General features: G+C 36.2%; 1 protein-coding gene across 7 annotated transcripts in view; it reads right to left on the reverse strand.

Annotated features, from left to right (window-relative positions):
- The window catches only part of LOC134529232 (F-BAR domain only protein 2-like), a 220632-nt gene that overhangs the window by 135976 nt on the left and 71915 nt on the right, over positions 1-12741 (reverse strand). For 4 of the 7 annotated variants that reach the window (XM_063363115.1, XM_063363113.1, XM_063363114.1 and 1 more), the window contains exon 8: positions 3104-3250. The exons of the other annotated variants lie outside the window; for them this stretch is intronic. In XM_063363115.1, coding sequence (XP_063219185.1) covers positions 3104-3250 — 147 coding nt within the window. The remainder of the gene's footprint in view (positions 1-3103; positions 3251-12741) is intronic. 7 annotated transcript variants of the gene reach the window in all.

The following is a 12741-nucleotide window of genomic DNA, read 5'->3' on the forward strand; positions in this document are numbered from 1 at the left end:
CAAAAAAAAAACCATGTTGTACCATTAAAAAATAAAAGATACAAAACAAACTCCAGTACCCAGTGATTTATTCATAAATCCTAAGTTAGCAGTGACCATCTGTGATTAACCAATAAAGCAATGATTATGTTGGCAGTTAATTTTTAGAATAAAGCACACACAAAAAGCAGTACATAACAAAGCTAGCAGCAGTTTTCTATAATTTACCCAAGAAGGATTGGTTAGGTAAGCAGATTTCCACATGAAGGCTAGGTTTGTTAAAGATTTTCTTAGACTTTTGCAGTCATTTTCATGGCAGTCTTTCAGCATGAAGGTGCATCACTGCATTGGAGTTGATGGATGTTTCGCTGTACCTTGCAGTCAGAATCATCAATGTAACTTAAATGTTTGCCAATCTGGTGGTGCTGACTGCAACTTGCAGTGAAAAATCGGTTAGCTCAAACACCATGATGCAGGTTCAACCCAGAAGCCAAGACTGCAAACACTTTGTTTTTAGTGTAAAGCAAATATAATACACTTGCATGACAAATTTATCAATTGTTAGTTCTTTCGTGAAAGCTAGATTAAGATAGCAGTGGGCTTTTATCACCTTAGGTGAGGTTCATTAGATCAAAGCAGCTACATTAAATATGAATGTGATATTACATTTATAAGTTTATTCTTCTTCTCCTCTCCCATAGTTGTTTTCCATTCTAGCAAAATCAATACATATGAGAGAGCTGGCCTCCATTTGGAGTCAGTTGTCCTACAAGAGGAACAATGGTTACATCTTGCCGACCCGAGTTTTGAGGTGAAATTTGATTAGTCGGTATAGTTGTGGCAGAACGCATTTGGAAGAAGGGGGTGGAGGAGAAGGGATAAAATCCTAGAAAACATACCAACTCACTGCAATAATTTCCTCTAAATTTCTTGCTTGTGAACAATCTGAATTAAACCCACCAAGATTACAATCCCAATCATCTTGGTGGTGTGGTGCCTCATAAAAAACTAAATGTTACTTTTTTCTCTAAGTGAATACAAAGACTGCTATTTGGATGTGAAAACCATATTTTCCATGGAATTTCTTAAAATTATCTTTTTGAGACTAAGCAAATTTTTTGAATGATGTTCAGTAAAAAGAAGATTCTAAACCAGTGGTACTTTAGGGCATAGTATTTCCTGCCTCCCCCCTGAGTTTGTCTCTCAGATACACGTGTTTCATTATCCCTTTCTTACTCTCTATGCAATGGCAATAGCAGTCAGAATAAATGTATTACTTGATTTTTTCAAAGTGTTATTTGAGTATAAAATAAAGGCTCAAAAAGGCAATAACACATAACATAAAAATAACTTATGTGATTGGGTGCTGTGGTGTCCAGAAGAGGACGTTTCAGGCTGGGGAGTAAGAAAGTTTAGGGGCGCTAAAATAGTAGCAGCATACCAGGATGCGGTGTACATATTTCTCCATGCATCAAGAGCAAGAATAAGGGATTTGTCACAAGTCACACCAATTACAAGTCATATAAAAACATACTGTAAGACTGTATTTGAATCACCACAAATTTTTGTCACAGAGCAATACAAAAACAGAAGCCCACAGTTAATATTTTGTACATCTACTTCACTAAAGGAAACTGGAAAATGAATTACCATGTATAATAATTTTAAGCTGGAGTTCATTCTATATATACAAAGTTGACAACACACCAAAAACTGGCTCAATTTAACAAATAATACAACTAAGTGATGTGACTCCAACTATTCTGTTTTTAGAAAATCAAATAGCTATAGGGAATAGAGCAACATAAATAAAAAGAAAAAAAAAATTATAGGAATGGTGTACAGTTAATACAATCACAATTTAACAGTTTCCAAGCATGGAAAGAAAATATTAGATTAAATCATGCTGGCTAAGAGAGGGAATGAATTACATACAACTAGTATGCCTTACCCTCTCCTTACTTCGTTCACACTATAGTTTATTGGGTAGCTGTCCTGAAAACTAATACTTCAAACAAAGATTAATTAAACATTTTTGTAGCAATTACTGAAACGTATCATAACAGCAAAAACACAAAAAATATATAAAAATGAACAATTAACTCATGCAAAAAAAGTTTCATACAATTTTTTTTTTTTAACATTATAATGATGTTCATGCTTATGATGAATTTGTTTCTGTAAGAAAACCATTGCACTATTTATTTATTTTCCACATAAAATACTAGTACCAATGAAAGCATTAACTAAAACTAAACTATATGTATGCTAATTAACAAATAATAAAACAATAACAAAAATTCAAGCTAACTGGAAGCTTCAAGTGCTAAGCTCGCACTCGCATGCAAATACTACACTCGCTGTGACTAAAATGCATATATCCTAAAATAAAATTTTTTTTACAAGTTTCACATAAACATAATATCAAAACTAACAGATAATAATAAACATAAAACATATTGGAATATATGGCTAGGAAAGGAAAATGGAACTTTTTCCACAGGGTGTGTATGTGTGTCCACAACCAACTATTGAAAAAACTCACAACTAGAAGTCAGTAATGGCACTATTAATTCATCCAAAAATTTAAGGGCACAATTAAAATGAACATAAAATATTTTTTTAAAAAAACTTATTTTAAGTAATGCTATGCATATATAATGCATTCAGCATTACTTGTACAATTTTTAATATATTTCATCATTAATTCAAAAAATACATCCCAGTGGGTAGGTTCTACATGGTGGGGCAAACAATGGAAATGCTAGATACTAACAAACCATCCCAAATGCATGTAGGATTTTCAATAAAATGAGGGGAAAAAAATGTGGGTTAGGTTTTATCACGCAATGACCGTTCCACTTTGAAACCAAAGTCACAGGCAATGCATAAATCACATTCCAAGCCATTAAACTGAAAGAAAAAAAAAACATTGCACAACAGCAAAGCTATGCCAAGCCACTTCCGAGAAAAGAACAAAGCGGAGACTGAAGAATGCAAAAGAAAATGGTGTCCTTTTTACTGCAGTATGAAGGTTGAACCACCACAGCCATGGAATGAATAGAATGCATCAAGAGAACTGTGCTGAGAAACTAGATGAAGTGTAAAACACATGAGCATTTACACTTTGATCCTCGCAAAGGGTTGCGTGCGAGAGTGGTAGTGGCTTGCCCGTCGGAGGGCGCCCCCAGCCCCGGGCCCCCCGTTGGGCTCGTTGGGGCGGAAGTGGGGAGGCTACCGCCCTCCACATTGCCACTGCTTGTTTTGCTCCCTGCAAACACACAACAATGTGCCAATCCCACACAACAAGCACACACACACACATGCAAGCACACACACATACATGTTAACAGTACACGTAGGCATGCATGTGGCTGCATCACGTCAGATCATTATCCAAAGCCCTATTGCATAGCTGAATTCACATTATCAGGTTAGTAAGAAGCCAACATAGCAAAAAAAAACAGTCTACAGCTGTCCAGAAGCACATGACTCACAAACACAATTCACAATGGAAAACAGCACATGGGTCAATCGTGAACACAGACTACAGAGAACACAACATGAACCATATGGTTTTGGTCCAGAATGAACCCACCCTCCAATTTTGGGGCAAACAAAAGATACTATGCAAAATTATAAAGTTATAAGGAGATGAATGCTGTTTTACTGTGAAAGTTAATGACTCATGCTCAGACACTTTTACTTGCAGATTCTATTTATCAAATTATAGGAGAATAAAGTGTTGATGAAATATTTAGCTTAAGGGACCAGAAAGATGAACTTTTTATCATGTAGTCCTATCATTGTCAAGTTTGAACACACTTCAAATATTTTATGACAGAACATACATTAAATTAAAATAATCAGATATAGTAACATAACGATCACCCGAGAAAATGTGGCCTAATGATATACGGAATAGAAAAAAAAATTGCATAATATAAAAATCTTTCATGAACTGCATTTTCTTTAACTGTAATTTTTAATTATCCATGGTTTTTCTATATCAGAACGTTTACTCAACCGATGAACAAAAATTATTTTACTATCCATGATTTATAGTTTTTATAGGGGGGGAAAAAACACTAATGAGTCTTGTGTCGATGCCTCTCTCAAAATGATGTTAATTCAAAACTACTGTGACTTTACTTTCTGGGCAGAGTGAGCTTCATGACAACATCTGACGAGAGGTTAAAAATAGGGCGAAGGAACAGTAGGTACACAATGTTCCATTCCCCTAACCTGAAAAATACTTCAAAATTAACTGTCAAATAGCCTAGTACTGTAACTCACACTTCTTTCTTTCCAGTCTAGTCTAGACATGACATCACTTTCCCTGCACAAACAAAACAAATGAAAATCCTAGGTGACCCAAGCTTTCGACTGTAACTCTTGGAGCCATCAAACAACTTGACCCTGCACCATAGGCCCGCTATTTGCTAACGATGCTTACGGAATAATTTAGTCCGCTTCTTTTTGATGTGTGTAAATCATTTTTATTGTGTTTTTTAATTAATTCCTCTTGCTTTTCATTCAATGTTAAAATCAGATTGAAAATAATGTTTGTGCTTTTTTTCTTTTAAAAATCCTTGGTGTGTTAATTTAAGCACTAAATGTATGTATTATGTAAGTATGCATGTATGTTGAGCATGTTTGCTTTAGCAATCTCAATGAAGCAGCGATTGGTTGCCTGGTATCTACCACTCCAGCCCCTCAACACCAAGATTTTTGTTGTCCTTTTATAGAATATAGGTTTTTGTTATATGTATCATTGCATCTCTTCATTTTTCATAGTGTCAGCCTATTTTGGACATTCTGGTCTAACTGGCTGGCATTTAATTTTCAATAAGCAAAACAAACAGACACTAAACAAATATGCTGAATAACAACATAATAACTCTCCTGCACCAAGGCACAGGAGAACATTAATACAATTTTAGCATTAAATTCCACCCACTTAAGTTTATTACACTCAATATGTAAAGCTTCTCATTTCCAAAACATAATTATTTCTAACAGAAAATCTATTGCTAACATTTTATGATTTATACATGGACTGTATTCCAAAATCTTAATTTTATAACTATATTTGGTTTCCACATAACACGTAATTTCTCATTGTAAATTGCAAGATTAAAGGTTAGGTCATTTTGCATTGAACATTTATGGTGCAGGAAAAAAAAAACAGTTGACACAAAAATATTTAAACTGTTAAAGGAAAACATTTTTCAAACACAATATACCTAAGCACTACTATTATTTTTCATTCACATGATTTGTTTTTTAACTATGCTTGTTAAAAAGAGTTTAAAACACTACTATATTATCAAAAAGGACATTCATGTCTTCATGTCCAAAAACCTTCCATTTAATCAAATAGACCCATTTTTAGACTATGTGAAGTAAAAAACAACATACTTGATTTTGTATGGTTTTTGCTTTGTTTAGGTTTTTAAGGTAACAAAACTGTGAGCAGTTATTCTGGTTGCCAAAAACATGTCTCAACAGTCAATTAGACAACATAACGTGGTGCTCAACTAAGTAAAATCACCCACAGCTGAACGAAAATAATTCCAAACATTGAAACATTAATATTTTATAAAATGTTATATTAAATTCTAAAATATTGTTACGAATGCAAACAGGACAGCGACATGCACCAGGTTCAGGACTGGCTGGCTGCCCTGCCAGGCAACTAGCGTCATGAGCACATCACATGGCTGCCACTGACGTAAGGCATGCCACGCGTGCCTGACCGGATTACAGGGGTCGTTGCTACCACCCGTCCCCCCTCCGCCCTACGCGCATCGTCCTGCCTCAGTGCCTTATCTATCGCAGAGCGGCCTTGGGAATTACGCGGGCCATGGCGTGAGTGAGCGACGACGCTATTCTCGACGCTTCGGGCGTCGGGTCGGCGCGGGATGACGCGACTGGCCCCAGCTACGCTCGTCAGTTCTAGAAGGGCACTAGAGACTATTTAAGCTGGGACGCCGGTCTCTGCAACGGTTCTTCGGCGACAGAGTTCTTGGGAACGGCGAGAGTCCCAACAATGGCGAGTGCTGCGAGTGCAGCAAAGAGTTTGGCGACGGAGTTCCGCGATGAGTTTGGCGACAGGTTTTTGGTGACAAGAGTTCCACGGGGTGTGCCGCGTTAGTTCCACGAGGAGTGCGGTCTGTAAGAACTTAGATAGACACCGAGTGACTTGGGAATAAATATTTTTAAGTGTGATTAATTGGTGATTAGGTATTTTTAATTAAGATTATTTATTATTGATGTAAATATTAGTAATCAATAAAACAGTGTAATAAAATTTAATTGGGCTATCCCTTACAAACCCAGTTCTTCCCACATAATAAATCGTAACAATATCTAAAAACTGGTAGAAAAATAGAGATGTTATTTAAATTAAACATTTTTCCCTATATAAATGTAATCTATTCACCACTGCAAAAGTTTGATCATAGTTATCTCGTCTATAAAGACTTGCTGCACTGAGTCACAAGGCGGTATCTGCTGTCAAAACAATACCACCTTATCCTTAACACAGTGTAACAATTATGCAATTTTTTGATGAATGTATGAATACTAGTCTGAAGCCTTATTTCCATGTAAACAATGATAAAATTGCTCCCATTTAACAGAATTACAGTTCATACAAATGTATCTGTACTAATAAAAAAATTGAAATTTTCCTTTTATTCTTGTGCAGATAGTCTCTAGACCAGCAGCAAGTACTTTTGCCTATTAGGTGTACTGACATTCAATACAAATACTTGTAACAGGGCGGTTAACTGTTACTCCCCTTTTTGCTCGTAAACACGCAGTCTCACCATAAATCAGTGAAACTAGCGTGCCACGGGCGAGAAGCAGAGTCAACTACAATCTGTAAAGGAGAACCGACCCTGAGACTGTGAATCTGGCATACGACGGGAACGACCAAGGACTGGGAAAAAGCTTCAAGAACGAAGTGACGTCAGTCGGCTTGGTTCCACATGAAGACGCAGTTGGACCTTGTCACTAGCTGTCCACTGGGAGTCCGCACAAGCTGTGACAAGGAGTTCATCGTGAGCAGTTACAAGAAGGCGGTGATCCACAAGATGACGCCAAGACGTCGAAGAGTGAGAACCAGTATCTGGAGTCGTAGAAAGCAGTGAGATGAGTACAATGGTCGCTCGAAGAGTTAGCAGTTGGAAACTCACTGTTCAGCCGACCCTTGGTACAGACATCAGCAAGTTTAACATTCGACAGTACAATTAGCGAGTATAAGACTTGCCGGCAAATGTTGCTCACAAGAAAATCACCATAGCTGTCTCAACTTGCCATTCTGATGAGCAAGTGTCCATCTCAATTGCAGCATTCCAACCAGCAAGATTCCAAACAGACACTGCCAGGGGGCAATGGACTGCTATCGTGACTTGTTGAGTGAGTTACCATGCTGATAAAGACTATAAAAGACTAATTATTACAGTTGTTTGGTGATGCTGCGGCTACGAACAAGTGGGTAAACTACTTGCTTCCAACAAGTGGATTTATTCACACAGAGATCCAGGAGATGAGCACATAAAAAACATATACAAGTTCATCACACTTGCCAAAACATAATACTGTGTGCTAAAGGTTTTCCGTATCGCTCATATTCTACTTGACTATTACTACAGCTGTCTGTCCAAATGAACCACAAGAAAGGAACTATAGACAATAAAATACAAACAGGAGTACTGTAGTTATTGCAGATAGCATTTATGAATTTAAAATTTAATTGAATTCCATAATCAGGATTCTTTTATACAGCAACTACCACACCATAATTCTTATTTCCATGCTTACATTCATAAACTAAACCACAGTAATAAATTCTATCAACATTATAGACAATTGGCAATGGATAACAAACTATTCCTAGCATAATTAATAAAATCCTGGGTTTGTTATGTAACACTAAAAAAACCATTGGTAAGCATAATAATGATGTTAAATCCCACTAAGAAAGCTAAAAACTATTAGGGTTGTATTACCAACTCATTATGTTGCTTTGAATAAAAATTTATTCACTAGATAGTTTAAAAAATACATTAAAACATTTTTAGAGGCTATTTGACTGTGCATCATCTTAAGAGACTATTCTTCTATGTTTTTTTTTTCCTACTGATAATCAGCTTATTTAGGTGATAAGTACTAGGACAAATGATGGCACTATGGCAATAGTTTGTGAATGAAAGTGTTAATCTGTTTCTGTAATCACTGGGAGATGTCCAAGCAGACCCTGAAGTACCAAAGACAAAAAAAAATAATAACGTTTGATCTTCTATCTTCTAATTAATTAGATCAATGTATGCGAGCAAATTTCATAACATAAAGGTTTACTAAATAATTAATTTTCATTTTCATTTTGATTAACCTCTTGTTGGCGATAAGGTCATTAGAGAGAGAAAACCAATTATAAATCAGGGATGTTAGGAAAGGAACTGGCCATATTCTAAGAAACCATCTCTGGATTTCTCTGGAGTGACTTTGCAAAGCCATGGAAAACTACAATCAGGATGGCAGAATAGTCTATTGTCAGACAACTGTGCAAATTCACTCTGTACATATACGTAGTTAAAACCCAGCATAGTTTATTAAGTAAATAAAAATACAATTTCTTAAAAATAATGGTTGTTAATGTCAGTCTTATTAATTATGATCATCTTTCCAAACTGAACATCTTCAGATCAGTACTAAATTTATTTTTAAATTATTAATGAGGCACTATTTTTATATATACTCATCACTTCAAAACTCTTCTAATAGTATTTTCAAGAACATATTTCCCATTAATGACGACCCTAATAGGCATATAATAATAAATTAGAAATTACAAGAGTTCTATCAATGAAAATAAAAATTAATAACTACACATCACTGAGCACTTACTGATTACTGCGCATTAGGTTGCAGTCAGAAGTTGCAACACATTATTACGTTATATGTATATATAGTTGGAGCTTGGTAGATAAGTCATTAAGGGATTAGCTTCCAGCGCAAAAGATTTTCGGTTCAATGTGTAATGTACTACCAGAGCGAAGATTTGTGATTTAAAATAATTTTATGAAAATACGCCATTACTGGTTTACAAGTATTTCACAGAAAAACCTCAAAAATAGACAGCAAAGATGTAGTGTTCAAATCTGTCGTTTTTGTAAAAAAAATTATGGACTTTTTTTTCAGCAGTTCTATAGGTTTTTGGGGTGCTGAATCCGAATTTTAAGTTTGCTGCCTTGTAGGAGGTCGGCTTCACAACGAGAAATGCAAAAAACCTCAAAATTTTTACACTGTTGAAAATGTTGCTTATATCTCGAAAACTATGCGTTTTTCCAAGGTGACCACTCAATATAAAATTAAAGTAGATAAAACTTTCTACAAAATGCACTGTTAAACTTTGATTTTCTGACTAGCAGTTTCAGTGCTAGAGCGTGTTGAAAAAGAGCGATTTTTCTGGCCCTTCTGCAAAAATGTCAAAAATGCTCAATCCCACCCCCTACAACTCAAAAAATACTATCAACAAAAATCCTTATACCACGTGAAAGAAAATTAAATTTGCCCTCCTAACAGTGGCGGACTTGCCTTAAGGCCGACTAGGCCGCTGAGGCCTAGGGCGGCCAGATATTAGGGGTGACCAATCTAAGCAATATCTGCTCTGCGACAGTGAGCACCGAGCAATAAAGCACAATTAATATTAGTAATGTAATTAATTCAATGACAATGTTTTTGCATAATATATTGTGTAAAAATAAAACCTCTAAACTGAAAAATTAAAAATCTATACAAAATGCAATAGTTATTGGGGGGCACGGCAGTCGAGCGCCAAGTCGAGCGCGAAGCAAACACTGCCATACCATCCTTTACTGGAACCATTTCGCCGCATTTTCAGGCCCCTATTTGAAAACCTCTGGATAAGACCAGAATGCAGAAATTTTCGTCATCCAGTAAGCTATAAAATCACATACTTAAAATAAAATTTCAAGTCTGTAGGCCATTTAGTTCCGAAGTTAAGCGAAAGCAAAGTTTCGCATTTATGGCACTCACTCACTCACTCACTCACGATCATCAGAATAGAACTAGTACTTCCCATAAACTCAGAGAGCTGAAATTTGGTACAGAGTTAGGGTTTAATGGCCACATAACGGGAAAACTATAAAAACTAGGATAATCGAAGATCTGGAGTACCTGGTGACCCTTATTTGAAAACACAAGAGCCCAAACAAACTATTAAAGATCGACATACCGCCTTTTCAAAAAATATTCAACTTTGTTTGCCTCTTCATTTGAAGTCAAAAATCGAAGGTCTGAAGTATCTGATGAAAAACCCTCAGCTTGTCTCAGCTGTATTAGAGATATGGTAATGCCCCCTTCTACTATTGGTACATAAAAAAATCGACTGTCATTGCAAAAATCCAGCGTAGTGGGACACATCTTCTAATTTAATCTAGCCTATTGCTTCCCACTGCTGGGCAAATGCCTCCCCTTCTGCTTTTAATACGCATATAAATAAAATTAAAGGAAAACTCTGGATAAGACTGGACTGGCTTTTATACTTATACTTACAAGTTTACAAGAAGAAATACTCGAACGATTAACTTTATTCTACTCAAACATTACACAAATTAAATAAACAAATTACACTAAATTATTAAATAATTTCACTCAAAATTTGGTCAAAATATAAGTCATTGGACTAAGAGTGGCGGTGATACCCGCACACGTCGCTAGATGGCGCTGACTGTATTTTAAAACGCGCTTACGTTTGTTTTTCCGATAACCTTATATTGCGAAGTGGCAACCGGCCGCGTTACAGACGTTTACGACATTCTTCTACTGCGCTTGAAAACGTTTGCTAGGGATTAGGAGGGATTATTTGCATTTCGTTGATTTCGCTTATTATTTAGTGAGGTTTAGGCGTAAATACCGCGCCGATCTTTCAGAAATTAAACCGTCTAAACCGTCTAAAAGAATAAATAATGAACGCGAATGGGCAATACGAAAAACTGTTGCTACTGTACAAGGATCAGAACCGTAAAAAAAGAAAAGATTTGTAATAATAAAAAAAATTCTCTTAAAAAGAAAAAAAAAATGTGTCAAATAATAAAATCTAATAAAATAAATCAATATGCCCACGTTTCTACAAAAAGAAGTGAAATCCCACCAAAAACCTTCTGTAAAAAATTAGCCAAGTCTTGATGGAGCTGCTTGTTTATGTCTAAAAAGTAATGAAATCTAGACAAAGTCATGCCAAGTCTAAGGTTCCTTAATGAGATTTTTTTATTATTATAGTTAATGTTGTGTGACTTGGTCATTGAAGGGTACACAAGGGTACAAAACCAGGTGCTCCATGACACAATTGCACCAATCTGTCGCCAGAACCGCTACCCATTGACGATGGAAAATTGCCACTTGGAAAACGTTGATTCAATAACCAGTCAATTGTAGGCTTGATAAAGCTGCGTATTTCAATAATACTTATGTGTAGGCGAGCCTGAAACAAACAGTATAAAAAATTATTTCCAGTAGAGACGGACTTCTAATCATTGATAGAAGTCCGTCTGTATGTCTATTTTATGTTAGATCGGTGGTCGATTTGATGCTCCAAAAAGAAGAGAGCAGAAGTCAGCATTGTCAATGCTGAATGCATGTGTTGCACAATCAACAACAGCCTAAAATGAGACACTAGCGTCCAATTACCAATACCAGTATGGGCTATTATCTCGCTTAACAAACAGATATAACATTACGTGTAAACAAAATTGACTTGTACCCACTAACGTATAAAGAATGTTCAACGGCCAAGTCACACAACATTAACTATAATAATAAAAAAATCTCAGTAAGGAACCTTAGACTTGGCACAAATTTGTCTAGATTTCATTACTTTTTAGAGATAAACAAGCAGCTCCATCGAGACTTGGCTAATTATTTTACAGAATGTTTTTGGTGGGATTTAAATTTACTTTACACAGTTCGCCTCTCCTCCTGAAATGTGATGGCACATTATTCCCTTATGTCCGAATGTTTGTGAGCAGAGTCAAAATGCATTTGCCTGTCCTGTCTGTTTCGCGATAGCCCAGTCCCTTCCCTCTAACGGTGTGGTCCTTTCATTTTTTGTTACTCACATTACTCCTTCAAGGTTCCCCCTTCCAGGCCCTTTTGAGTATCTCGCAGCCCATCTGCTCTTGTGGTGGGTTAGTCAGCTATGAAAAACCAACGCGTCATGGTCAAATCATTAAAGTTATAATATTTGCTCAGTTTTCAGTGGTATTTCCAGTTTTTGTTGTTATGTACGTGCATAATGTCTCATTCTGCCTGTGTATTTTGTGACAAACTGTTAGAAGATGGAACACAGACGAGTGTTCTGAGAGAAAAAGAATTGAAACCTTTCATTCAAGCCAGTAAGAAAACAGGATGGTAAGTTTGTAATATTTAAGAGGAACACTGAAATTGAAGTTCATGACAAGTGCAGGAAGAATTACGTGACAGAAAGGGCTATTGCTGCTTATTTGAAAAGGGCTAAAGAAAATCCTGAACCAAAATGCTCCGTTCAAGTATCCCTGACTTTGCCTTTAAAAGGCACTGTTTTTTGTGTGGAGAGGACTTGCCTCTGAACTATGCCAAGAAACAAATCAAAAAGCCTCCCTCAAATCACAATTTGGTATACCTGTGAGGAAATTAGCAATTAGAGAAAATGTGCTCACACTCATGAGAAACCAAAATGATGCATTTGGGCGA

The sequence above is a fragment of the Bacillus rossius genome, chromosome 2 (genome assembly GCF_032445375.1).
Source record: "Bacillus rossius redtenbacheri isolate Brsri chromosome 2, Brsri_v3, whole genome shotgun sequence".
Classification (NCBI taxonomy): Eukaryota; Metazoa; Arthropoda; class Insecta; order Phasmatodea; family Bacillidae; genus Bacillus; species Bacillus rossius.